Consider the following 27,048-nt stretch of genomic DNA (forward strand, 5'->3'; position numbering starts at 1 on the left):
GGTTCAACAGGGCCCAGCTTTGCCTGAAGTAATCAGCAGACTTCAAAGAGAAAGCACTTTGGATGGAAGTCTAATTAAGAGCATTTGAAATACCTATTTATTTTAAAAGCATACTATCCCAATTAGAGAAGAAGTGTTAACATCTCCCAGCTGCCATTTTGAGGTTAAATGCCATGTTTTCAGTCCAAACTTCTCAGGAGCTTGTCTGACAGAGCTTCAGAACCACCCGCGCTCACGTGTCCCCAGTGACCACGTGCCAGAATTCTTCTCATGGAGAGAAACCTCTCATTGCAACAGATTGTTTATAAAGCCGTTTCCTGCTTAACCCTCACCCTCCAGGCTAGTGTCGGGGCCAAGGGCGAGGACCCACAGCTCCGCTCTGGTGAGAATCAAAACAGCTCAGTGTCCTTGGTTTCCTGGTGTTCTTGAGTTGAGGCTTCCATTGGAGGAACGGGGCAGTGACTACATCTGCTCTTGCCCTCCCCCTCTCTGTTCTCCTTCCTTTGTCTACTTCTCTCTACTTTCCCTCTCCCTCCATTTTAAGTATTCCCTTTGGTATTGTTTCTTTCTTGTGCCTCCATATTCCTAGATTTCTATGAAAGCATAGGTCAGGTTGGTTGGTTGTTCTGGGGTGGGGAGGCGAGAGGGGGTCAAGAGCTAGGCTGAGCAGGAGAGGTTTTCTCACGTATTTTGCGTAAGAATAGGTCTGTGTATGGAAGAGGAGGTGTATGTCCAAGAAAATTCATATAAAGGCAATCTCATATCTCAGAGGAGCAAGGATTTAATGGTGATGTGAAAGGTGCCATGTGGAAGACTGTAGATTGGTGGAGGGAAGCCAGATTCAGTGGTGTGCTGGAACCAGCTCCATACCCATCAGATGAGTGACCGTTACCATTTTGGAAATTTGGGGATCCCTGGTAAAACACAGCTGTTGTTAAAAATTAAATGATACAGGGCGCCTGGGTGGCTCAGTCGGTTGAGCGTCCAACTTTGGCTGAGGTCATGACCTCACAGTTCGTGAGTTCAAGCCCCACATTGGGCTCTCTGTTGTCAGCACAGAGCCTGCTTCAGATCCTTTGTCACCCTCTCTCTCTGCTCCTCCCCAGCTCGTTCTTTCTCTTTCTCTCTCAAAATAAATAATTTAAAAAAATTAAATTATAGAAACTTACAATTAAATAAGTTATATTAAAAAACAAAGTCAACAAATACTCAAAACTGATCACTTCCTAACTACAGATCTTCCTTGACCTACAGTGGAGTTACATCCTGATAACCCCGTCATCAGTTGAAAATATCGTCAAGTCAAAAATGCATTTAATACACCTAACCTATCAAACACCTAGCTTAGCTTAGCCTACTTTATTTTTTTATTTATTTAAAAAAATTTTTTTTAACGTTTATTTATTTTTGAGACAGAGAGAGACAGAGCATGAATGGGAGAGGGTCAGAGAGAGGGAGACACAGAATCTGAAACAGGCTCCAGGCTCTAAGCTGTCAGCACAGAGCCTGATGCGGGGCTCGAACTCACGGACTGTGAGATCATGACCTGAGCCGAAGCCGGCCGCTCAACCGACTGAGCCACCCAGGCGCCCCAGCTTGGCCTACTTTAAACGTGCTCAGAACACTTACATTAGCCTACAGTTGGGCAAAATCATCTAACCCAAAGCCCATTTTATAATGAAGTGTTGAGTATCCCGTGTAATTGATTGAAGTCTGTGTTGAAAGGGAAAAACAGAACGGTTGTGCGGGTGCAGAATGGTTGTCTGTGTTCACGTGGCTGGGCAGGAGCTGGGGCACCCGAAGTATGGTTCCTCCTGAATGGGTGTCACTCGTGCACCATCCTAAAGCCAACAAATCCTACGTCGAGCCATCATAGGTCGGGGACCATCTGTCATTTACTACATTTTACTATTATCTCTGCCCTTGAGGTTATTTAGCACTACCGTGTCTATATCATGGAACTGTTGTCTTAGGGTGTGCTACTGTGCATCTCTTCCCAGTTTCACATGCAGTGACATCACACTGGCAGCTTGAAATCAGCCTACTGGGACTGTTTATGCCATGGAAATTGACAAACGTTATTGTAAATTGGGGCGCTTTTCCCCTAGAGCGCTAGTTGTTCAACGTTTACCGCCACAGCAGGGGCATACAGATGAGCGCCCATTGAGAGGCCAGTTCTGTGCACGTGTGTGTGCTCTTAGGAGGACTTCTCCTCCTCTTCCTCATTGAATATCTAGATCCTGGTTCTCTCTTCGTTTACTGCCTACCTGATGAAACCTGGTCCTTTTGAAAGTGAGTGGACAGGGAAAACAGGGAAGACAGACGTGGGGCAAGGGAGGCATTGGCCGAGGGGGCCTCTTGATGTAACAACAGCCAGAGCTTGGGTCCTTTAAGAGAAACGGCAGTGATCAGTTCTATGAATATGATCAACAAATAAATGTTCCTCCCGACTTAAAGGAGGGCCTACTGCTCACACCACTTCAGGAAACAAGAAAACAATGCTATTTTTTAAAAGTTTTTGGGGGGGACACCTGGGTGGCTCAGTGGGTTAAGCGTCTGACTTCAGCTCAGGTCACGATCTCACGGTTTGTGAGTTTGAGCCCCACGTAGGGCTGTGTGCTGACATCTCAGAGCCTGGAGCCCGCTTCAGAGTCTGTGTCTCCCTTTGTCTCTTCCCTTCTCCTGCTCGTGCTCTGTCTCTCTCTCTCTCTCTGTCTCTAAAAATAAATAAACATTAAAAAATTTAAAAATAAATAAGATAATAAATAATAAAAGCTTTTTTTTTTACATTTATTTATTTTGAGAGAGAGACAGAGAGAAAGCGTGAGTTGGGGAGGGGCAGAGAGAGAGGCACAGAGAAATCCCAAGCAGGCTCTGCACTGTCCACGGAGAGACCAATATGGGGCTCGAACCCACAAACCGTGAGATTATGACCTGAGCCCAATTCAAGAATCAGACAATTAACTGACTGAGCCACCCAGTGCTATTTTTAATTGGGCATCATTTGGAAATGATATTAATTGAACTAGATTCAGCTAGTTGAGAGTGCTTTGCAGAATTTAGTTATGTGCAGTTTTCCCTCTTTATTGTACTTGCCACCCTGAATGGTATACTATTGTTGGTAATGCAGATGAGGCTGGTCGGCAAACATTTCTTTAGAACTTAGCCTGTGCCCGGCATGGGTCTAAGCTCTCTGCATGTAGTCTCTTCTTTAATGCTCCTAAAATCCCCATGAGGGAGATACTGCTATTACCCTCACCTTACAGTTAAATCCCAAAGGGGATAAGTGAACCTGCCTTACTTTGCTCAGCTAAGGGACACAAATGCACACGCGTGTCCAGAGCATATACTGTAACCCCCATGCTGCACTGCCCTCTGCCCTGTTCAGGGCATGATGGAGTTCACAGAGGGACCAAGATCTGATGCCTGCCTTCAAAGGGTTTCTACTCCAACCAGTGTAAAGGGGAAATACATGAAAAGGTAACTCTTTATCTAATTTCAGATTTAGATACATATATTATCCTATTCTCTGTACCCCAAACCAATTCAACCTTGGCCTCCTCCATGAAGCCTTGCCTGGCCCCTTCTCCCCAAGCCTTGTTTGTCCCCCAGCCTCACACACCTTGTCTTAGAATGTGTATTTCCATAGCTATATTCTCCACACTGAAATGTGAGCTCCTGGAAAGCTGGGTGCAGTCAAATGAATCTTTGTACCCCTAGCAGCCAGCACGGGCAATAAATAGGCCAAATCAATACCTCCCCAGATGACTTCCAGACTCACACATCTTGCAAAAGTATAATGAGACATCTGAGCATAAAATAAAATCAGTCCATTTAAAAGAAGTAGAAGGAGTAAGTGCTTTTGGACCCCATGGCTGAGCCTATTACTATACAGAGGCAATAAATTTGACCCTGTCTTATCTAGCCACTGAGCAAAACGAGAAGCACCCAGAGCCACATAGGTTTCATTTTCCAACAACAGGAAGCGGACTAATTTATCTGCAGAAATAGAATTTCTTTTGGAACTAAACACAAACCAGAATTTATTGTGCAGACCCTTATTAAAGGACACTGAGTGACACGGTGAACGATATTCTTCAACTGCAGTTTTACAAAAGATACCGAAATGTTGTTCAAGCAGATGATTCTTATATCGACCCTCTGTTAGAGCAGGAGGCCTGACATTAAAGCATAACTCATTGAAAACGTTTATGTGAGCGGCCGAGATAATCTGCTCCAGGTACTCTGCTCTCTGATGGTTGCACAGAGCAGGAATAAAACCAGGCGAAGCCAGCCCCAGCAACATGGGCTGTGGCTTCTCTCTAAAGTGTCTCTCTTGAGCAATATTGGGTCAGTGCCAGGCTCTCGTTCTGCTCGCCATCGAAACTCTACCAAATGCCTGTGATTAAAATTTGAAAGACATGTGGCACTACCAGTAGGTGAAATGCGTCAGATGAGAGGGACAGGCCATGAGAGCTTTGGGCACTCAGCAGAGGAAGTGGCCCCTGGCAGTTGTCACCAAGGCCACGGGCCTGGGCTGAACCATGAGGAATGGGCAGGATTCAGAACCTCAGAGAACTCAAGAGAAGAGTGCGGAGGTAGTTGTTCTGTGGAGGGTGTGTGTGGGGGAGGGGGTGTATGTGGAGGTTTATGTATATTGTGTGTATGGTATGAGTATGTGGTATGCGTGGGGGGGTGTATGTGGGGGCTGATGTGTGATATGTGTGTGTGTGTGTGTGTGTGTGTGTGTGTGTATGGGGTATATATATTTGGTGTGTGTTGTAGGAGGTGGTGTATGTGGGGTGTGTGTGGGGGTATATGTGGGCGGTGGGGATGTGGGGGTATGTGTGGGGGGTGTGGGATGTGGGGTGTGTGTGTGTATGTGGTGTGTGTGTAGGAGGTGGTGTATGTAGGGTTTGAGTGTGGGATGTATGTGAAATGGGGGGGGGGAGGGAGCGATGTGTGTGTGTGTGTGTGTGTGTGTGTGTGTGGTATGTGTTTGTTCTGTGTGTGGAGGGTGGAGGGAGAGGACTTTGTCGGGGAGTGATTTGAAGTAGTCAAGGGAAAGTCTAAAATGGTGAGTTGGGCCAGTTCACTGAGAGCCTTGAATCTGAGCATTTATCTTCCAGGCAGTTGAGCCACTGAATATTTTTGAACAAGGAAGTTTTGGTCAAAGAGGCCTTTAAGGAAAAGGAAGCCCCAGGCAGACATTCATTCCAATTCCTCAGCATTTCTAACTGACCTAGGAGTAAATAATCTGTACCGCCCCAGCCCCATCCCCTTGCCCACCTTGCCCTGCACTGGACTGGCCCTCTGGGGACGCACGCTTCCAGCCCAAGTTCAGGAAGGGCCTCCAGTACTTCCGGCTGTCTCTGAGGAAATCTGCTGCAGACATTGCCCACTTAGATACAGCGCTGCCCTGGGGAGCTACACGCTGATCACAAGCCATGCAGACTGGCCTGGCCCCTTGTGGGTAGGTGGTCAGTCAATTATCTTACCTGTGGTAGATGGAGGTGGGGACATCGCTGCCCTTGAGGAGCTCACAGATACGCCCAACACAAGCTATCCAGGTTGGCTGACACCACACCTTTCTCTCCATTTATCCCTTGACCTACCGGAACATTCCATTGCCTCTATTTGTAGGCACGTTTTTCATATACTGTCACAGATGATAGAAATAATAATCATTAATAAATAAAAATCCATGAATATGACATTGGCAGGTTCCAAGTGGCATCTGAGATCCCCCCACCACCACCAGATACTAGCCTCTTGAATAGTAGTCCTCGCCTCCTCTCCCTAGCCCCATCCCTCTCCCCACCCAAGCAGCAGAGATCCTTTGAAAAAAGCCCCTGAGAACAGTCTATTGTGGCTGCAGTATCACATGGGCCCTTGATTGCCACTGGGTGGTATACACTACCTGACCCTGAGAGTGGGGCAGGGACAGCTCTCAGTGCCCAGCAGGGGCCTTGAGGAGGGTTGGGAGAGGCACTGAGGCCACAGGCTGCCTAGTCTACTGCCTTGTTCTAGCTTAGAGTCCGCTGCCGAGTTCTCTTCTCCCAAGCAGAATTCCTGCAGTGGCCTGCTGCTTTCCAGAGGCCTCTGCCATTGTCACTTTCTCCCCTTTGGTGTAAAACTGTTTTTTGAAGACTGAATCTTGAAATGCTTTGTGGAATTCTGCTGCTGGGGATGACAAGCCTGAGAGAAAGCAAAAGGCCGGAGCATCATCTCTTTATTGATCAGACTTCACTGAGCACCTAGTCTGACCCAGACGGTATGTGCAACCAGGAAGTGCAGGCTGTGGAGAGGAGCCACTGACTGAGACAGAACTGGAGGGGACCTTCCTGCATTATCTACCTCAGCAGCTTTCACAGTGGGTGCTCTGGGGCCCAGGTGTTCTTAGGGAGTGCCAGCGGCAAGGCCCCAGGATTTTTGCCCACCCTGATTCAACCAAGGCAACTTCTGTTTCTCTTTTTGCCATTAAGCCTTTGTTTGAAGAAAATGATCTGCAGTTTTGTAACACATCTTCTTTCAGACCTTATGACCCTGTTTAAGACATTTCCAGAGGCAGATTCCCAGCTTCCCTCCCCAGAGCTACCTCCGTTTCCTCTGGACTCCCACAGGACTCTGCTTATACCTCTAGGAGAGGACTTATCACACTGTGTGATCATTATTCAGTCTTTCATCCATTTCCACTCCTTGACAGAGGATCTTGATTTCTCCAGCACCGAGCATGGTGGTTGGTGCATAGTGAGTCCTCCATAGACGTTTGCTCTGTGCCTGAGTTCCAACATCTATAAAATGAGGCAGTTGGAAACAAGTGACATCCTGTGCCCAGCACATCCTGAAGCGGAGCCGGCATTCACTGGTTGCCTGTTGAATGAACAAATGAATCTAACACACCTCAGCCCTCAGGTGCCACGATTTTACCTCTTTGTGATTACAGAATTCCTTAAGACATGCCGGAAACATTAGCCTTGGTGAGGGGACGCATGAGGGCTTGGATTAGAGGTGACTTCATCTTCTCAGAAAGGAATGATCAAAATGTGACCACTGGAGGAAGGCAGAATGTAAAGGAAGCAGCTGCCCCCAAAGCTGAGATAGCATCTCAGTTGGTTCCAGAAGAACTCAGGTGGCTCTGTAAGACCAGTGGTAAAGTCTCACCACCTGAGCCGATTCCATCCACAGTTGCTTGTGAATATAGGGCCAGCTTCTATGACATGAAGCCAAACGTGGCCAGATTCCCAAACTCAAGGTGGAGGCTGGGAGTGAGGAGTCCCCACACCATTTCCCTGCCAAGTTCCCAATTGCCAAGGCTCTACTCCCTCTGGGTAGTTCCAGACTGCCTTGCTAGCGATTCTGGAGAACAGAAGGAGGCTCTGGGCATCAGCCTTGAACTGCAGTTGTGGTTTAGTAAAAAGAACACTCACCTTGGAATCAGGAGGGCCCTGCTTGAATCATGCCTCTACCATTTGCTAGTCACGTGACCTTGGTCCATTTACCTTCCTGAATTTCCATTTCCCTGTCCATGAGAGAAGAACATCTACTCCCCAGGGTGTGAGTACCTAAGTGAGGCATGTAAGTGATGGAGCCAAGGACCGCATAGATGCTCAGCAGATCATCATGGCCCCTGAGTCTGAGTGCCAGGAGCCACACAACCAGATGCCCAGGCAGCGGACACAGCCCCCTGCCACAGAACCTACACAGCTCTGGGCCAACAGCACCAGTCGGCCTAACTGGTGGAGGTCACCACATTTCCGCATTCATGTCTCTCTACCCACTTGTGTTCACAGGCAGCATTAATCACTCAACCTTGCAAAGATACAGTCTCTGTCTCTCCCACTGAGCAGTGATGAAGGATGATCCAGTTGCCAGGGCCATTTTATTCATCATGCAAATGTGCAGGAACCATGTATGCTACTTTGAATGCATTAGGCATTTGACCAATGTCTTAGTCAGCTGGGGCTGCCAGAACAAAAGTACCATAGACTGGCTGAGTGATATACAACAGAAATTAATTTTTTCACAGTTCCAGAGGCTGGACACTGGAGATTAGGGTGACAGCATGATGGTTCTGGTGAGGACCAGATGGTTCTGGATCTTCCTCTGGATCACAGACTTCCAGCTTCTCATTGTGTTCTCACACAGGAGAAAAGGAGTAAGCTAGCTCTCTGACCTCTTCTTATAAGGGCACTAATCCCCTTCATGAGGATTCCACCCTGTGACCTAATTACCTTCCAAAGGCCTCACCTCCAAATACCATCACACTGGGGATTTGATTTCAACATATGAATTTGGGGGGGACACAAACAAACATAGACAATAATATACAAACATAGAATATATAACAAACATATACAACATATGTATATATATGTTGTATATGTTTGTTATATATATATATGTTATATATATATACATATATATACATATACATATATACATATATATGTTAAACATATATATATGTTTGTTATATATATGTTGTGTATATATATATATGTTATATATATATATATATATATAACATAATAAACGTATAAAATATATGAACATATAAACAGTCAAATAGAAGACAAAATTCTAGCCTCTTGATGTCATCTGCTAGGCTAAAATGTATTGTGGCTGGCCCCTTACAAGTGATAAAAATCACCACTTGTGCTTGGTGAGTCCAGCCCAGGGAAGGTCTTAGTGTTCCCCAGGAACAATTCTGTTACATAATGGAGCTAGATAAGACTCATTGCCCCAAAAGCTCATTTCCCCAAAGAAGTTGATGATGAGTTTGAGGAAGACCTATCAACAGGAAACCAGCATTGTTCTTATCATAGCAAACAGCCAAACAAATAAACAAAAATAAAAACAGAAGATAACCCAAAGGTTCCCTAGTAGGCAGGTAGAGGAATGAGCTATAGCTGTGATATATTCATATTGTATGATATATCCATATGATATATTCATATAATTCATATTCATATAATGGAACACCATAGAGAATTAAAAATGAATAAACTAGAACTCCATGTAGCAATGTGAATAAATCCCAAAAACACGATGATTGCAAGAAAGACAATTGCAGAAGGGTATATGTGGAATGATACCATTCATGTAAATTCCAAAATGGTCATCATTGTGTATCAGGGGAGAGGAATGGGAGCCTTGTGTTATGGTGAAAGATAACATAAGTAGAGAAGCACCTGGGTAGCTCAGTCGGTTAAGCATCCAACTCTTGATCTCAGCTCAAGTTATGAGCTCACGGTTCATGAGTTGGAGCCCTGAGTCAGGCTCTGCTCTGACAGCTCAGAGCCTGCTTGGGATTTCTCTCTTTCTCCCTCTGTCTCTTCACCTCCCTCTCTCACTCCCTCTCTGTTTCTCTGTCTCTCTCTCTCTCAATAGCCAATTAAACTTTAAAAAGATGGCATAAGAACAGAAAAATGCATAAAACATATGTACAGATACATAGGCCAACAAATACTTACAAACAGAACATCTTTGCAACCTCCTCTTAGGTCAAGAAGTAGCTAAGTAATGAAGTAATTTTAAGGGACATTAGAAATGCAGGGTGAGAGTGTGCAACAGGAAGGGAAGGTGTGCAGCACCAACAGGACAGTGTTATCTTTGGGGTAGGGGGGGTGGTAGTGGATTGGAGAGGGCCCTAAGGAGGCACTCACCACTCCCCTGACATCGCAATGTTCTCAAACACACACACACACACACACACACACACACACACACACACACACCGGAACAACTGTGGCACACTATCTAGATTTTTCCAAATACAGATGTGATACGTGGGTGTTATTTGTATCACTCTCTGAACTTTTTTGAAATGGTTTATAATAACTTCCAGAACTCGATGAAGGCTTACATTCCAAGGAATCAGAGATCAAACAAAATTTATTGTTCAGTGGAATCCCTGTGATAGAAGTGGTAGTAAAACACAAATCCAGATTCGATTCTGATTAACCTTAATTTCCTCACTACTGTTTGTGTCGGGATCGTTTTGCTTAAAGATGAGAACAGAGAATTTACCACTTCTCATTTCCTTCTCCAGGCACTTGTATCCTCTAGGAGGGGCTTAATAGCTAAAGACCAGTCAGTGTGCCTGACATGCTGAGCAATGCAGGGGAGGCACTCATAAGACCACCTCTTGTTGTTCTTCCACCATCTCTTTCAGTCCCCTTGGTAGGGACAGTTCTGCCTCCGTGCTGGATGGAAGTTGGACAGCCCAGTAACTCAGTTGCTCATTCATTGTTAATTACAAACAAAACAAACAAGAACCAAAAAACATTAGTCATTTTATACTGTAACTACCACCTCAACAGTTCAAATTTCACTCAAAGCTAAGACTTCTCTCCTTTTCCCCAGCTAAGACCAACAGCCAGGGGGAAAGGGAATGCACTCAGCCCCTTCTCTAAGTCACTTCCTCCCTCAGCCTGCTAAGCTCGATTTCCCAAGACTCTAAGAGGGAGTTAGAGAGAAGGAGGAAAGGCAGTTGGTAAAGATCTCACTTGACTGGTACTTTGTAATGTGGCTTTGTGCTCTCTGGGCCTGACAGATGTTCCAAGCTGGCTCTTCCTCAGTTGGGGTACTTTTATGGGTCCCTGGAGGTCCTTTGACCTGACGCAAGCTACCTTATTTGGACAATTCCTTACCCACTTTGAGCCTTTATGGGTCAGGATCCAAACACGAAGCAGATTATTCAAGTTAATAATCAAGTCAGGTATTAGAAAGACCGTTGAAGAAAAGCCTATTGGCAAAGGTGTTAGCAGAGTGCAGAGAAACACAGAAGTTGTAACAACAGCAGGGTAGGAAGCATTGCTGCCCCTAGACCTGAGGGAGCAAGAAGAGTGAGCACTTCCTAGAACCTGAAGACAGAAAGGGCTGTGCAGAAAGGCTCAGTCCTTCTGATAGGAGCTATGACCTTCAGTCAAGCAAAGCATCCAGCTCATGGCACCTGCAGCAACATCTGAGGGAATAAATACCTCAACCTCTCTCTCCTCTGACCCCTCCAGTCACTTGTCCATGCTCACCATTGTCTGAGCCCAGCCAGAAGGCAAGGGGTAGGAATCCCATTGTTCCAGCGGCAGCCACAGGGTGGGGGGGACGGTGGAGGCGGGGAGTGGCAGAAGAGTAGATGGTGGAGGGGGGACTTAGGGGAGCAAAAGAGATAGGTGCAGGGCTCAGCCCCTATGCATCCTGTAGTCCACCGCCAGGTTTCTTTCTACGTATGCCATCACCCCTCTGGGTGGCCCCACTAAAAAGGATGTGAGTTTTAAGTGTGTGCTGAAGGGTGTAAGTGACGTGCCGGAGCCAGCTCGAAGTGGCTCACGAGAGCTCACCGTGTGCATCTCTTCCCAAATCCACATGCAGGAACATCACGCTGGTAGCCTGAAATCAGCCATGATGGGAGTAGCTGCACCACAAAAATTCACAAGTGCTGCGACACTGTAGGACTTTTTTTTTTTTCTCCCAGCGAACTTGTTAAACATTTACCAGCACAGCACTGATCTAAGGTGGCCTTAACTGGACTCTGTTCCAAGCTTATACCCCACATTGTTTCCACAGGAGCACAGCAGCAACTCTCTGGCCTTGCTCCTGGCACACCAGCCTGGGCCCTGCTGGAGAGTTCTCTGGTGGGAATCAGATTTCTGTCTGCTGCGTGCACATACACACATGCGTGCGCACACGACACCACCACCCCCCACACACACACATGCACAGATTCCTAAGGATTCTTACCAAGCTTTCTGAGTGGTCTTCAAACCTCCTCATGACCTTTGAGGGAAGGGGAAGGTCTTCCACACACATCACCCCCAGTGAAGACGATAAGGCAGGCTTAACACAAACCGCGAGCTTTCTTTAAAGAAATTGTCTTCAAACATTTCTTTTGGCCCCTTTCTTTCTTTCTTTTTTAATGTGCATTTATTTTTGAGAGAGAGAGAGCACATGTGAGTGGGGGAGGGGGGAGAGAGGGGGACAGAGGATCTGAAGCAGGCTCCATGCTGACAACAGAGAGTCTGACGTGGAGCTTGAACCCACGAACCGTGAGATCACGACCTGAGCCAAAGTCAGATGCTTAACCGACTGAGCCACCCAGGTGCCTTGGCCCTTTTCTTGATGTGGGGTATTTTGGTTGTCTAGCAAGCACTTACCATCATGTTTGAAAATATGCCAGCTCTACTGCGTGGTCTGTCTCAGAAGTCACTTTTGACTCTAGTATGTAATAAATTTTTTTGAAACAAACAGATTGATTTGCAAATTGGCTAGTAGCAGATAAGTTTTCCAAAAGTGGCAGGAGACAGTTTTATTAAGGATCCTCAATTCAATTCCTAAAAGTTCTGAAATGTCTCTCATAAGCCAATCAAGAGGATTGACCAAATGCCACTAACCATCACCATTAGGGGTTTTTATAGGAGGAAGGTCCGTGCTCCCTTTTACCAGCATGAGAAAAACTGCCCTCCTGAGAGGTCATAAGTGTCCTGAGAACACTCCAGACTGGCTGGTTCCAGTGTGACAAACATGGAACTGGGTTTTAGGTTTGCTAAGGTTCTTGCTAATTTCCTTCTGAAAAGCCACTCAGAATGAAGCCTCTGGTCACCACCAGTCAGTGAGGCCAGAGTGGCAGACAGCAGACTCACCAAGGGACTCGGGCTTTGAGAGAAGTCCTGTGTTCAGAAATGTGAGTTGGCTGAGGAGTGAGGGAGCCTCAGTGGGCTGGAGAGCCGGCAGGAGCAGCATCTGGACCCTCGGAAGAAGGGCCGCTGAGCCAGGCTCTGAGTGGCTGCAACCAGAGAACGCTGACGGCAAACCAAAGATGGATCTGGGGCTCCAGCAGAAAGGACCGCAGAGAGAGAGAGTTCCTATTTGAGCAGAAGCGACCATGGAAGGGAACCTGTGCCGAGCTGAAGCGAGGAATGGCACTAGAAATGTCTTTTCCTGTGTCTGCAGTATGCTCCTGGGGTATGCTTGTGAGTCCACATGGACCCTGGTGCACGCTGACCCTCTGTGCAGTCCACATCCTCCAAAAGGAACACGGGGGGAGAGAGGCAGCAAATGACAAAGGAGAGGCCACCATCCAGGGGCATGATCTTGGGCAGAGAATCCCAAAGTAGAACAGGGAGGTTCCTCTGGTGGGAGGAGACGGCAGACAGCCTTCTACGGGGGTGCCTGGGATTGCGTTTTGCTCTAAAAAGGCATACCAAGAAGTTCTCTCTTTTTTTTTATCGCCTATTTATTTTGAGAGAGAGAAAGAGAGCATGTGAGCACGTGGGTGGGGGAGGGGCAGAGAGAGAGGGAGAGAGATAGAATCCCAAGCAGGCTCCACATCCTGAGCGCAGAGCCCAGTGCAGCGCTTAAACTCACGAACCCGTGAGATCATGACCTGAGCCAAAAGCAAGAGTCAGATGCTCACCCGACTGAGCCACCCAGGCACCCCCAAAAAGGAATACCAACGAGTACTGATTGTACTGAAGCATGGCAGCTCCCTGGGGGGAAGATGGCTGCAGTGCCTGTGGGCCTGTGGCTGTTGGGTGTGAGTGCACCCCAGTGATTATCAGTCACAGCCATGTGTCTGCAGGGCATTCATCACACCCTTAAGTCTGACCCGCCACGGGCAGGGAAGGTGTTAAAAAACCAACACCAAGATGGATGGTGGCACTGAGCACCTGTCAGTGTGTGATTGCTCCGACCGACAATAAATTTGAGCCATTAAACAGGAAATGGTCTGATTGGAAAGCCAGGATCTTTGCCTCTGAGCTGCTGACCATTGTGGTAATTGAGCCCCTGACACCATCAGTCTCCATAAGAATAGACCCTTTGACCTCTCAAACAGGTGAGGCTGAGTGATTCTATGAGATAGTTTAGCCCCCAAAGGCCCAGAGTCGGTGTTCAACAAGTGAATCATTATTGGATAGCCGAGGAGGCCAGGCTGGAATGTCTCCCTGGCCCTGAGGTATTGTCTGCCATGGTAGAGCCGTATAACTCATGGCTTCTTCCCACGTAGGGCACTGGACCAGCAGCTGCCATGTTGGGCCCCGTAGCCTTTGCTCTATGGAAGCCTTCAGAGGCCCACAGGGGCCCTTTTGGCGCTGGTGCCTGGTTGGAGATTTCAGTATTTCCTTCCTTAGGACTCCTAGGACAAAACCAAGGAGACAAGCAGGCTGGCTCTGGGTATTCCGGCGGCTAAACTTGGGAAAGGCGCAGACTCCTCACAAGCCAGCAGGCGAGCTGCAAATACCAAGTGGGAACAGGCTGCGGGCCATGGTTTCGGTTAGTAAAGGGCAGTCTTCACAGGCCAGCACTCGAGAAGCAGCTGAGGCTTTCTCTCGGCCCCGGCCCCAGATCTGAAAGGCATTCATGGAAAAGGGCAGTGCCTTCAAATACCAAGGACAAGTCAATACCGACTTCAATGATCTACCCCATGGCTTCCTTCATTATCAGACTCACTTCCAGAGGAAAAAAGCGCCAGCTTTGAAGTGAGACAGAACTGAGTCCTGACCCCAGCTCTGCTTACTAACAGTGCGATCCTGGGCAGATTCGTTCCCCTGGCAGAGCTCAGTTTCCCCCATCTGTAGTGGGGGTTATGAAGATTATATAAGATAAGGCACAGGAAATCCCTGATCCATGGAGCAGCCTGGTGGTGGATATCTTTACTCAGATTTTGCCTACCTCCTACAAGGGCCAAGTTCAGGCAGCCCCAGGCCTACAAAGAGTGTGTTTTCCTTGCTGCAAACCCCTGGGTCCCTTTCCCCACTATGGCTCCCAAAAGTCTGGAAGGTGGACAGGGACAAAGGGACACGCTAGCCCCATATACCATCCTATCCAAACCTCTGCAGAGTCTTCATTCCTTGTAACTCCTGCATGGAGTACTTGTATTGAACCTGGGCTCAAAATCTTGAGCAGTGTTTCTTAACAAGGGCTGAACAGATCAGAGTTACCAAGGAACCTACTGGAAAATTCTAAGTCAGTCTAGAGCAGGGCCCGGTTGCCTCTGTGCTTTGACCGGCTGTACACCCAGTAGAGAGTCACTGAACCAAAGAAATGAAAGTCTGAGCATTCCAGACACTGAATAACAAATAGGAGTTTTGGTGTGTGTGTGTGTGTGTGTGTGTTTGAGAGGAGGGTATAGGGAAGCAGGAAGAGGAGTTACAATGATCTTTTCAGTGCCCCCAAATCCTGCCAGGCAGGAGGGGCCCACAGGAGGCCAGCCTTCCCAGCAAGAGCCCCTCTTGCCCTGGGACTGCTAACCCCTGAACACACTGCCACTTCAGAGGTAGGGTCAGCCTGGGACTGTGGGTACCCCGTTTGAAGTTTCAGATACTATCTGACCACTCAGGGCTTCCTGCTCGTGTGACATTCAGATCTACGGCTGCTGGAATAAAACCCTTCTTTCTCGCCTTTGTATTGCTTTGGAACCGGCTGCTCGAGCCAATTCACAGTGTCACCTCAGAGGCCACTCCAGGCTGTGACCCCCTGTGCTCCTGTCGCAGCCAGAATCCTGTGCTTGAAAGGAGGGCCCCCTGGGCCTCCTGTCAGGTGACTGGAGGCTCTGTCCCTGGCCACAGTCCCAGTGGGCACAGAGACCTACAAAGCCCGAATGGCCTTCAGTTACTCCCTCTTCCTCTGTTCTTGTTCAGCCGCTTTTGTTCCCTTTGCTTTCAGTTCCCAGCACCCCTTTCTCTTCGGGGAAGACTGATAAGCCCAACCTCAGGAAGCATCAGAAGCAGCCAGGGGCTGTCTCCTGGTGGGGTTACAATGCATTTCACTAAGCAGGCATCACCTTTGGCAAGAGCCCACTGGTTGCCATGACAACATGGACAGTTTGTGTCCTGGGGATATGTTGTGCCCTGGTTCTGGCTGCCCTGGGGTCCCTTGCCCCAGCTTTCTTTCCCACATCCTTTCAATAGGCTTACAGCATCCTGGCGCCAACTCACATGAGCCATTCTTTAGTTGGGAACAGCTTTGTCTCCATCAGCAAAACACTGCTGAACTTAGCTATCAAAGGAATAGATCAAGCTATTTCTCTCCTCAAAAGGCTCCAGGCTCTGTCTCTCTCAAAGCTAAGGTCCTTAGCATGGCCCACAAGGTCCTACACCATCTGGCCTCAGCTCCCACCACTCTGCCTTACCAACTTGGCCAGACACACTGACCTTCTCGCTCTTCCTCAGAAGTACCCTGCAGATGTACCTCAGGCCCTTGGCACTCACCGCTGTACTCTCTGTCCTGATTTCTGCATGCTCGTTCCCTCCCTTCATTCAGGTCTCTGCTGCCTCCTCAGAGACATCTTCCCGGCCACTCTACCTAACATAGCAGCCCTCCACCTCTTTATCCAGCTTTCTCTCCTCAAGGTGCCCTTCAGCCCCTGGCATTATATCAACTCAATTTTGGGTTGGTTTAATGTCCACCTTCCCCAGAAGACTGCCCCTTGAATGGGGAAAGCTCATTTGTTCCATCAGCGAATGAATGACCAGCCATGGATTCGAAGCTGCCTTTTCTATCTGGTAGCTTTATGGCATTGTGCAAGCTACCTGGTCACACAAGCCTTGGTCTCCTTGTCTGAAAAACACAGGTGATAATATCTGCTAGCTAGAATGACAGAAATAAATGAAGCAGCACAGAGAATAGAACCAAGTGCTTGCCCCGCAAACGGTAGCTGACATCGTCTCCCATCTTTGTGTCAGCTGCTTTCAGAGTAATGGTGTCCTTGCCCCAGGTTCCCGGACACCCACACACCTCCAAGGCACCTGCCACTGATCTGCCACGGGAGTCTGCAACATGTCCAGGGAAAAAACAGCCAGCAACGGGGCGAGGCGAGAGCCCTCTCCTGCAGATGGGCTCTGCATTCATGCCAGGGCAGCCATAGCCTTTATATGGGAGACCAAGTCCTCTTGGCCTCCACCAGGCTGGGTGAGACGCCCCTGGGTGGATCCAGTAGCCCTGCCTTCACCCGCCTCCAGAGACCTCTCACGGAGTGCGGCTGAAGGCTGCCCAGCCCGCCACTATAGAGGAGGGTCTTCACGGATTTTCTCAGGGGTTTCCTTGGTGTGGAGCCAAAAAGTGTTGAAAGGAGGAAGAAGATTCACAGCTCTTCTTTTTCGACAGGCTGGAAGATATGTTTGCTCATTTCTGAAGCTGTTACGAGACGACAAAACATTGTGTCCATTTCAAGTCCTACCGTTAACAGTGTGATGGGAAGATACTATCTTCAGTTGATCACATCTGACGTTTTTCAGAGGGCAAGGGCCGGTACACACGTATGGCATTGAGTGTGTGCTACAGGCGGAGCCTAAACAAAGCACAGGGGAGATACAAAGAACAGAGGGACCAATCCCCGCCCTCCAGGGGCTTCCGGGCCTCTGCCTGGGGGAGCTTGGCCAACGCGCGAACGGGCAGCCAGCTCCTCAGGGCTGGAGGGCACTGCACCAGCAGGGGTGATAGGTCGTCTTCAGTTGGCGAGCCTAATGGTATCTGCATCTCCTGTGTTTAGGTGATGGAGTAAGACCCTTGTCCGGTGGGTTTACAAGAGACAGTTGTCACCTGACACAAGGGAGAGGGGGTATCAGGTGCCTGGAAGATAAAGGACAGACTCCTGATCTGCTTAGCATATTTATCAAGGAGTTAGATAGTGACATAAAAGGCAGCCAAAAGGGAAAGAATAAAGGCACGGCAGAATGAGGACCTCTCAGAAGGCTAACCCCCCAATAGATGGGAAGTGTTGCGTTTAGGATCAAAAGGACAGTCACGCTGAAATAGGAGGTGTTTTGACAACTACTCACAAAAAATGTGAGTCTTTAACCACAAGCTTAATAGAGGCCGGTGACAAACTGACATGGCCATGACAATGACAGAGCTGCTGAAGAACAAAAACGGCGCTGGGGAGGCTGCCTGATGTAAGCATTCAGCTCTTGAGAACCAGAAAAATTTGAGTTCAGATCCCATCTCTGCTTCTTAGTAGCTGTGTGACTTTGGGTTACTCACAGCCCTCTCTGAGCCTCAGAATCTAACTGAAATGAGACGGTAAGACCCTCCTGGTTATATTGAGAATTCATAATCAGGTGAGCAGGGCACCAGCCCAGTGCCGGAGAGAACTTGGCAGCACTTAGCATAAAGCAGGCATTCGATAAATGGTCACTGTTAGTAATTTACCTGCTATAGAAATATAGAATGTACATTTTTCACAGCTTGGAGGGCCATTCTGTACCATGTCCCTTTCAGACCTATCTAGAGTATTATGTCCAGATTTAGACTGTGATCCTTAAGATTAGTTAGAAAGCAACCGTGTCACTGAGTCCTTAGGTGAGGGAACTGGGCAGAGTCCGCCTGTGAATAAAGCTCCCGATACATGGTTTTTACGTAATGTTGTTGTTGTTGTTGCTGTTGTTAAAATCTCTAAAGAACCATCAAATTAAGAAGGGAGACATGCTATGCTGCTCCAAAGATCCAAAGTAGGGGGAAAAAGAAGTTAGAGGGGCAGGTCTCAGCTCAAAGTAAGAGGAAACAGTGCTGCGCACAATGAAATGGGTTACCGTGCAAAGCGGTAAGCTCCCCACCACCGGAAGTGTTTGGGCAGAAAGCAGATGACCATCTGTCAGAAATGTTAACAGAAGGAATTTCTGAATCCACGGCCCTTCCAAACAAACAAAACCGGATTTGGATCCAGGTTCCTGAAGTTAGCCTGGCCAAGTCAACCTCTTTGAACCTCTGTGCCCTTCTCTCTGCAAAATGGAAGCAATAATGCTTCAAATGAGTACTAGAAGGATTCAGTCTGGAGCGCCTGGGTGGCTCAGTCAATTGAGCGTCTGACTTTGGCTCAGGGTCATGATCTCACGGTTCGTGGTTTCGAGCCCCGAGTCGGGCTCTGTGCTGACAGCTCAGAGCCTGGAGCCTGCTTCAGACTCTGTGTGTGAGTTTTTCTGTCTGCCCCTCTCCCGCTCGCACTCTCTCTCTGTCTCTCAAAAATAAACATTTAAAAAAAATTAGAAGGATTCAGTCTGATCATGTCCAGAAAGCACCCAGCCCAAAATAGATTCTTCCCTACGTGGAGTAAGAAGCAGAGTGGTCCGACTTCCAAGACACCTTCCGTGAGGCTAGGAAGTACAGAGCAGCCGCAGAGACCCCTGGGAGGGTGAACAGACCCCACCCACCAGGCTAGAAGAGGCCGGGCTCCAGAGGAGCACACTAGCCAGAGCGGGCAACTCTGTAGCAGTGGTCGGCATGCATAGGAACACAACCGTCACCAAGGCCTCGGTAGGGTCCTGTTGCCCCGGCTCATGGGCAGGGCATCCGAGCCTGTTCTCAGCTCTGGCTGCATGTCAGCACTGCTTGGGCGAATCAGGCTTGGGAACCTCGGCTTTGGAGGGAAATCCAACACAGGGGACATGATTTGAGGCTATGAGATCCTCAGCACCTCAATTGGTGTGAAGACAGATGTGACAGATGTGAGACAGTTTAGTGATGTCTTCTTGGTTTCTGAGGGGCTCTCTAGCAGAGGATGGGAAAATGCTATTTTGCATCTTCCCTGGGGATTTAAGAGGAAACAAGTGAACTCAATAGTAAAACGATTAGTAGCAATGTAAGGCCCAATTGTCTTCCAGTGACAGATGTTGGACTGTGGGAGGGACAGCTGAAATAGTCATGGAAACCTCTCCTCCGAGGCTTTCGCCAAGCAGATATTGCCACTGAAAGGAGGGGGCTGCAGCAGACTCCCATCCAAAGGCCCCAGAAAGTACTCACAGAGGTACTTTCACCTTGAGATGCACTTTACTTTGTCCTCTGCCCTAAATATCACACTCCTCCTTTTACATTTCTTCCTTGTTGGAGTAACCCATTGGCATCTTTCTTCCACAGGCATCTCAGAAAACGTAGCCATGCCTTCTATGCCAGACTTGCTGGAAGAAAAGCTTCGATCACAACTGGAGGAAGAAAAGATAAGGTACCCACTTTTTCACCCCCACACACCCTGACCCCAGCCTCCTAAAGCTCTCGGGGACGACCCATGTGCCGCCCGGGGCCAGGCCGAGTGGCCACTCCCCAGCCCAGGTCTGGAGCTGCTCTGGGAAGTGGGTCCAGTAGTTGAGTCCTCAAATAGCTGGAGGGAGTGCTGCCTTTGAGCAGACAGATGTGGGATGCAGAAACCACAGGCAGGATGAGGTTGGAATCGGGAGCAGAAAGCCTAGCTGGGCCCTGGAGCCAGTAGAGAGGTTGACTTGGCACCTTGACCAGCCTGAGGTCCCAGACTGCATGCAGCTCACTAGTCTTATCTGCTGCTGCCATCTAGGGGAGTCAGGAAGTATGACCACGGAGGTCTTCCACAGGCCGATCTACCCCTCTTTCCTCCTGAGGCTCCTTATCTGCGGGGCGTCCTGAGAACATCACACCCTCTTGCAGCCATTTAGGGTACCAAAATGATCTCACTAACAGAGGAAGGAACCTCCAGCATAAACAGACGCGTGGCCGTCACTGATACTTAGCATGGCCACAGAATGTCATGCAACACTCCAGTCCAACGTTGTAGTTCATGCATTCATTTACACGTTCGACAGATGCTTGCTCTCTCCTCCCTGCCATGGGGAGGCCCTGGGGAGAGCAAACAAGGCACTTTCCCAGCCCTCGAGGAGCCTATGGTGTCATTATGACATGCCACCGGGTCACTCTGGCCTCCCCACCCCCGACACATCCCTGCCACCCAAGACTTGGGGAGGACAAAGCCCCACTCTGAGCCCCCAGACTACTCCTCATGACTGCACTGTGTGTCCTGCCAGCATCCTCCCTCCCGAAAGCCTTGTGCTGCCCTCCCACACCTGCCAGTGTGGATTTGCCCCTGGGTTATCCTCTTTCTCCCTCACTCTGTTTATTTTTCCCAGTTTCTTCCCAACCCACTCTCCTGGTGGCTTTACTCCACTCTGTGTTGTCCCCTTGGTCCACATTTCCTGCCTCAGGGTCATCTCAGGAGCCAAGATATGTTGGCAGTTGGGCTATTTCCTGTTGGACAACTTCTGATTCGTTGTCGCATGCCCCAAACTTATATACGCAGTGACGAATGTATTGTAACTTTCGCACTTCAGCGTGAAGGTGAACCAGCGCAAGAGTGTGGTGGTTGAGACTGTGGTTTCCAGAGCCAGATGGCCTGGATTCAAATCCTGGCCCTCTGTTTATTAGCCCCCTGCCACAGAGCAAGTTATGTAACCTCTCCTTGCCTCAGGTTCCAAATCTGTAAAGTGGAGCATCTTCTTCATGGGACCAAGACGAGGTCTGAATGCGTTTATATGTCGAGTGCCTAGAGGAATGCCTGCCCCTTAGTAAGTGCTCAGTAATGGTAGATATCCTTCTGGAAGGAGGGGGTAGTCATCTCATACACAGAGCCCGTGGGCCCGCTGGACAAAAACACCTGGCTGTGCTTCTCTCTGATGGACTCAAGCCCTGGCCCTGGGCCCCGGCCTCCGTGGGCTCCTCTGGGTCCCGGCTCCTAGCACCAGAGCGGCACCGCCAGATCCTCAGGCTCAGGCCCTGCAGCAACACTCCGTGGGCGGCCCTTCCTCCCGCCAGTGACTGTCAAGGCTCTTCCCTGATTCCACTGTAGGTATAAAATGATGTTCACACGCCTGAAGGCCCTGAAGGTGGAGATCGAGCACTTGCAGCTGCTCATGGACAAAGCCAAGGTGAAGTTGCAGAAGGAGTTTGAAGCCTGGTGGGCTGAGGAAGCCACCAGCCTGCAGGTATTAGCAGCACCCCCCACCACCGCCCCAGAGCCTGCCCCACTCCTGTGGCCTGGGGAATGTTAGGGCCGCTGGGGAGGGGTTGTCGGAGGCAGGCCCACGTGCTCTCAGCCTTGGCTCAGGAGACAGGTGCTCATCTTAGTAAGGAGGAGTGCACATGGTCAGGGGCCCACCGTCCCTGTGCCCTGGTGCCTGCCACATAGAAAGGTGGGCCATGGAAAGTGAGCCCAAACCGGTGGACCTGCCACTGTCACTTTGTGTAATGTTCCCCCACGACACCATATTGACAGCGTTGACTGTTTTTTATTACAGTCATATGCAAGAAAGCCTTGGTTTGCGAGCAAAATTCATTCTGGAAACATGCTTGTAATCCAAAAGCACTCGTATATCAAAGCAAATTTCAAGAACCACTGGCTCAGTTGTGATCATGTGACATTCGGCTTACGTACTACATGTATTACAAGACACCGCTTGTCAAGTTAAAATTTATTAGGAATGTTTGCTAGGCTTGTGGAACCCTAGCAGAACAAGTTACTCTCAATCCAAGGTTTTATTGTATGTATGTATGTGTTTATACATACATGTGTATATGTAAACATATATTTCTATAATTTATGTGGAAGTTATAGAAATTTTGGAAAATAGAGAAAAGCACAAAGAGATAAAAATCACCATAACCCCACCATTTAAGGATAACCAATATTATCATGTTGGATTATATTACTTTTTTCTCCTATGCATATATTTCCATATGTTTTTTTTTTTTTAAGTTAATTTATTTACCTTGAGTCTGGGAAGGGGCAGAGAAAGAGAGAGAGAGAGAGAGAGAGAGAGAGAATCCCAAGCAGGCTCCATGCTGTCAGCACAGAGCCCAACGCAGGGCTGGATCCCACGAACCATGAGATCATGACCTGAGCTGAAATCAAGAGTCAGACGCTTAACAGACTGAGCCACCCAGGCGCCCCTCCATATGTTTTTATAAAAATAGAATCATACTGGTCTTCAAGTGTCACAAACACCTTTTGTTCTGGGACTTCACGGCACAGCATGACTGCTCTTTCACGTTCTTGTTCTACATCATTCTCATGGCTGTCACGGTTCCATCATATGAATTTATTTTAATCCACTTAATCTTTGATCGTTTAGTGTTTAGGTTGTGTCTAGTTTTGCACTGGAAGCCTGTTTGTAGATAAATGTTTGCATATTTGCTAGACAGATTCCTGGAAGCTCCCTATAATATTGTGAAGGCCAAGATAACAAGTTAGGAAGCGTTAATACAAACGCCCAGTTCCAGTTGTCCTCCTGTAAGTCCTCAGCTCTGGTATAACGGAGGCGGCTGGCGGATCTCTCAGAGATCATCTAACAGCTGACCCCTTCATTTCAAGGACAAGGAAACTGAGAGCCTGAGAAGTTATTTGGTCAAAGACACACGGCCAAGTAGCCATGTTACCACACAATAGAGAAGAATATTTGGATAAAACTTAATATACAAGATGACAAAGAAAACCAGTAAGACTGAAATAAAGTTGTCAAAATATTTTTAAAACAAAGTTATGGTATAAAAACATGTATACCACTTTACGAATGTTAATAAGGTACATTTATTAATATTTAACATAATTTCAAAGTAGTGATGAACACAGTATTTCAGTATTTCTGCCACAGTGTAATATGATATGAAAATATCTTGTGATTTCTAACCGGTGATGAAGTCACTGATGTTACATATACTACTATGGTTTGTTGCCTACATTGTATCATTGAAAGACATGCTAGATTTCAGGTAGAATTTAGGAAAAATAAAAATGTCATTGATTCCCATCCACGTTCGCAGCACCCCTGGGTCCTGTCTGTTCTCCAGTTAAGACCCCTTCGTGGTGAGGCCATCAGCCACTGCTGGTGCCCAAGGGAGGTTAGCCACTGAACGGATGGTGAGGGTGATCCCGTGTGACTCAGGAAGTGTCCGGGCAAGGCTGATGGATTCAGACAGCGTATTTTGTTCACATAGGCAGCAAAAGCCGGAGTAGCCAAAGATGTCAGCTCAGTGTATCCTCTGCCCCACAGGGTGTCACTGAAACACAATGGACCAGATGACTGCAGTAGGGCTGATGGGGCACCCTGTTGCTGAAGAGTTAATTCTATGCTGCCGTTAGGCAGTTTTATAGCCTGCAGATGTACGCTGAGTGGAGCAAGGCAGAAAGCCTTAAACCTCATCAGAACATGGGAGGTGATGAGAAACGGTCCCATGACCACCCCCCAGGGAGATAGGAAGGCAAGTGGGAAATAGCCTTGTAGCAGCTGCTCATGAGCCTGCTATGCTGTCAGGTTCTGGGAGAATCACGGGGCATTCTGCCAAGATTCAGAGAAGCCACAGTTGAGGCCTTGCTCTCCAGCCCCGTGTGGAGACATGCAAGGTTGCCAGGGCACCATGGTGGAGCTGTTCCTCTACAGGAGGTGCTCAGTGGATTTCTCCTGCCTCTGCGAGCATCTCTTTGGGACAAGGGGAAGCAAAACCAGAGAGGACTTCTGGAGAATTGTCAGATTGCATGTTAAACACTTTTTCCTGACTACAAGTAAATAATACAGGCTCAAAGTGGAAGGCTTAGCACAGAAAAGGGCAAAGAATAAATCAGACATTACCCATAATCCTGCCACCCAGAGATAATATTTTGATGCCCATCAGTATAGTGATCACAATGTCTAGATTAATTGTTTCCCCCACACATGTTGTATATAGAAACTTATAGAACTAGCTTTTTCACCTTAAGAAATACATCAAAGACATTTTCCCATGTCATCAGCTTCAAGCTAATACTGTGAAACTCCTTGGGCCAACAGGTAAATTCTCCAGCAGTGAATTCCCTCAATCACATGAAGCCCTTTCCCCAGACACCTGAGTCCCAGCGTGAAAGGTCTCAGCTTCTCTGTAACCAAAGGTAAGGAGTGAGGCTGAAGAAAAGTTTCCCTGCCTCTCCTCAACCTGTTCTTGCTCCCCTGCGTAGGGGTCTCCAGAGGCTGCCTGATTCGCCATGGTGAATCGCTCGTACTGTTACACTAGCTGCAGATACTCAAGCCAGTGGTTCCAGGAGTGTGTGACCAAAGCCTGTTGAGCACACCTCCTCAGTCCTTTTCCCCTGACCTGGCAGCCAGCAGACCTACTGCCATGGTGACAAGAGACAAGCGCTTTCATTGTACGAGCCCTGGTCCTGCCCCCTGAGTAGGAAGAAGGGGTTGGAAGTAGGTGGAAGGGAGAGTTTGGGAGAGAGTGGGGGGGACTGGAAAGGAGGGGGATATTGGTGGTAGGCCAGTCAGGATACAGAGGAGCTCTGCTAAAAGACTGTCCTTGCACAGATTCAGGAGAGAGGTGGGCGGCCTCCCAGGAGGATGGCCTGCACATGAGGACAACCAGGAGCCAGTTTCCCTGAAAGCCGGCATGATCCAGCAGGGACTCCACTTCCCCCCACACCACCTTCTGAAGGCAGCTTCCTTCTCATGCCACCCACGTTATTATCTCTTTGCAACCACACAACTCGGGGGGTAGAGCCAGTGACGCATGCCTCGGCCATCCTCTGTCCCCCAGAGAGATCTGCTGTCAGGACAGAGGCCAGGGCAGCCTGCGTGGGGTGTCGGCCTGTGCCACCAAGGAGCAGTCCTGTGACTCGGATTGAATAGGAGCTGAGCTCTTAGGTTGGAAAATGTGAAATAGAGCTTTCACTCTACTTGACTGGGGTGGGAGGGGCGTTATGCCAGACATTACCCTTAATATGATGTTATGAGAATGGCATTTTACCTCTGTGGTCCTCTCGAAATCCCATCGCCCCAGTCCAGTCATGAGGAAAACATCATGTAAGTCTCGACTGGGGGACACGCTGCAGAATACCCAACCAGTCCTCCTCAAAACTGTCAAGGTCATCAAAAACAAGAAAAATGTAAGACACTGTCACAGGCAAGGGGAGCCTAAGGAGGCATGACAGCAAAATGTAATATGCTAGCCTGGATGGGATCCTAGGTCCAAAAAAAACACACTAGGTAGAAATTAAGAAAATGCAAATAAAGTATGGACTTTAATTAATGATAATTATCAGCATTATTTCATTAGTGTGATAAGTATCAGCATTGTTTCACTAGTTGTGACAAATGTACCATACCAGTGTAAGGTTGTATAATAAGGGCAAGTGGGTGTGAGGTACATGGTAACTCTTTGTACTATCTTTGCAGATTTTCTGTAAGCCTAAAACTATTCTTTTGTTGTTGTTTTCAAGTATGGTTGACACACATTATTACATTACTTCATGGCTATTGAGCCAGGAAACCACATAAAGGGAACTTAAATGTGTATTACTAAGTGAAAGAAGCAATCTGAAAAGGCTACCTAATGTGCAATTCCAATGTGACATTCTGGAAAGGGCAAAACTATGGAGACAGTAAAAGAACTAGTAATTGTCAGGGTGAGAGGGGAGAGGTGGAAAGGATGAATGGGGGAACACTAGAGATTTTTAAGGCAGCAAAACATATGGGAATATGATATTATGCATTTGTTAAAATCTGTAGAACTGTACAACAGAAAGAGTGAACCCCCTGGTAAACAAACTGTGGCCTTGAGTTAATAACATTGTATCTATATTGGTTCATCAGTTGTAACAGATGTCCAACACTCATACAAGACGTTAATAATACAGGAAACTACAAGATGGGAGAGGGGGGCTATATGGGAAGTCTGCACCATCTTCTCAATTCTCTGTAAACCTAAAACTTCTCCAAAAACCTGCCCATTAATTTAATATTCTTTAAAAAGGCAGCATAGATAGACTTGCTCTACATCAATACAGACAGCTTAGCATTAGCGTCCTATACTGGCCCTCTCTGCATTCACTTGGGTACCTGCCAAACTCTGGAGCACTTGAGTTTGCAACCCCTGTATAGCTGTCTCCTTCTCCTGAAACTTCTGGATTCCACAGAGCATGTTGGAAAAACATTGGCCCATCCAAGAGGACAGGGCTTTCCCTGGTTAATGCTCTGGCTCAGTCCTGAGTCTGTCATGTATCCCACACAACACCAAGCTCTCGTCCCAGTGATGAGGCTCAGAACCCCTTGTTGTTTCCCCAGCCTCTTTTCTAGATCTCTTGCATAGTTCCTTACTGGTAGAAATACCCTGCCTAGCAAGTAGGAAGCTCCATCTCTAAGTTTTCTTTTGTTTCAAAGACAATGAAGTGTGTGTGTGTGTGTGTGTGTGTGTGTGTGTGTGAAGGCCCAATACACACACTCCAAGGGCTATACAGTAGAAATAGACCATGCCTGCCAAATGAAATTCACAACTCTGAATTTCAAAGTA

At 48.0% G+C, this 27,048-nt stretch overlaps 1 protein-coding gene across 2 annotated transcripts in view; it reads left to right on the top strand.

Moving 5' to 3' along the window:
- The window catches only part of KIF6 (kinesin family member 6), a 385,696-nt gene that overhangs the window by 342,588 nt on the left and 16,060 nt on the right, over positions 1 to 27,048 (top strand). For both annotated transcript variants that reach the window (XM_049652734.1, XM_049652735.1), the window contains 3 exons: positions 19,849 to 19,933; positions 21,581 to 21,716; positions 24,555 to 24,652. In XM_049652734.1, the coding sequence (XP_049508691.1) occupies positions 19,849 to 19,933; positions 21,581 to 21,716; positions 24,555 to 24,652 (319 nt within the window). The remainder of the gene's footprint in view (positions 1 to 19,848; positions 19,934 to 21,580; positions 21,717 to 24,554; positions 24,653 to 27,048) is intronic.

Source organism: Panthera uncia (genome assembly GCF_023721935.1).
Source record: "Panthera uncia isolate 11264 chromosome B2 unlocalized genomic scaffold, Puncia_PCG_1.0 HiC_scaffold_24, whole genome shotgun sequence".
NCBI lineage: Eukaryota > Metazoa > Chordata > Mammalia > Carnivora > Felidae > Panthera > Panthera uncia.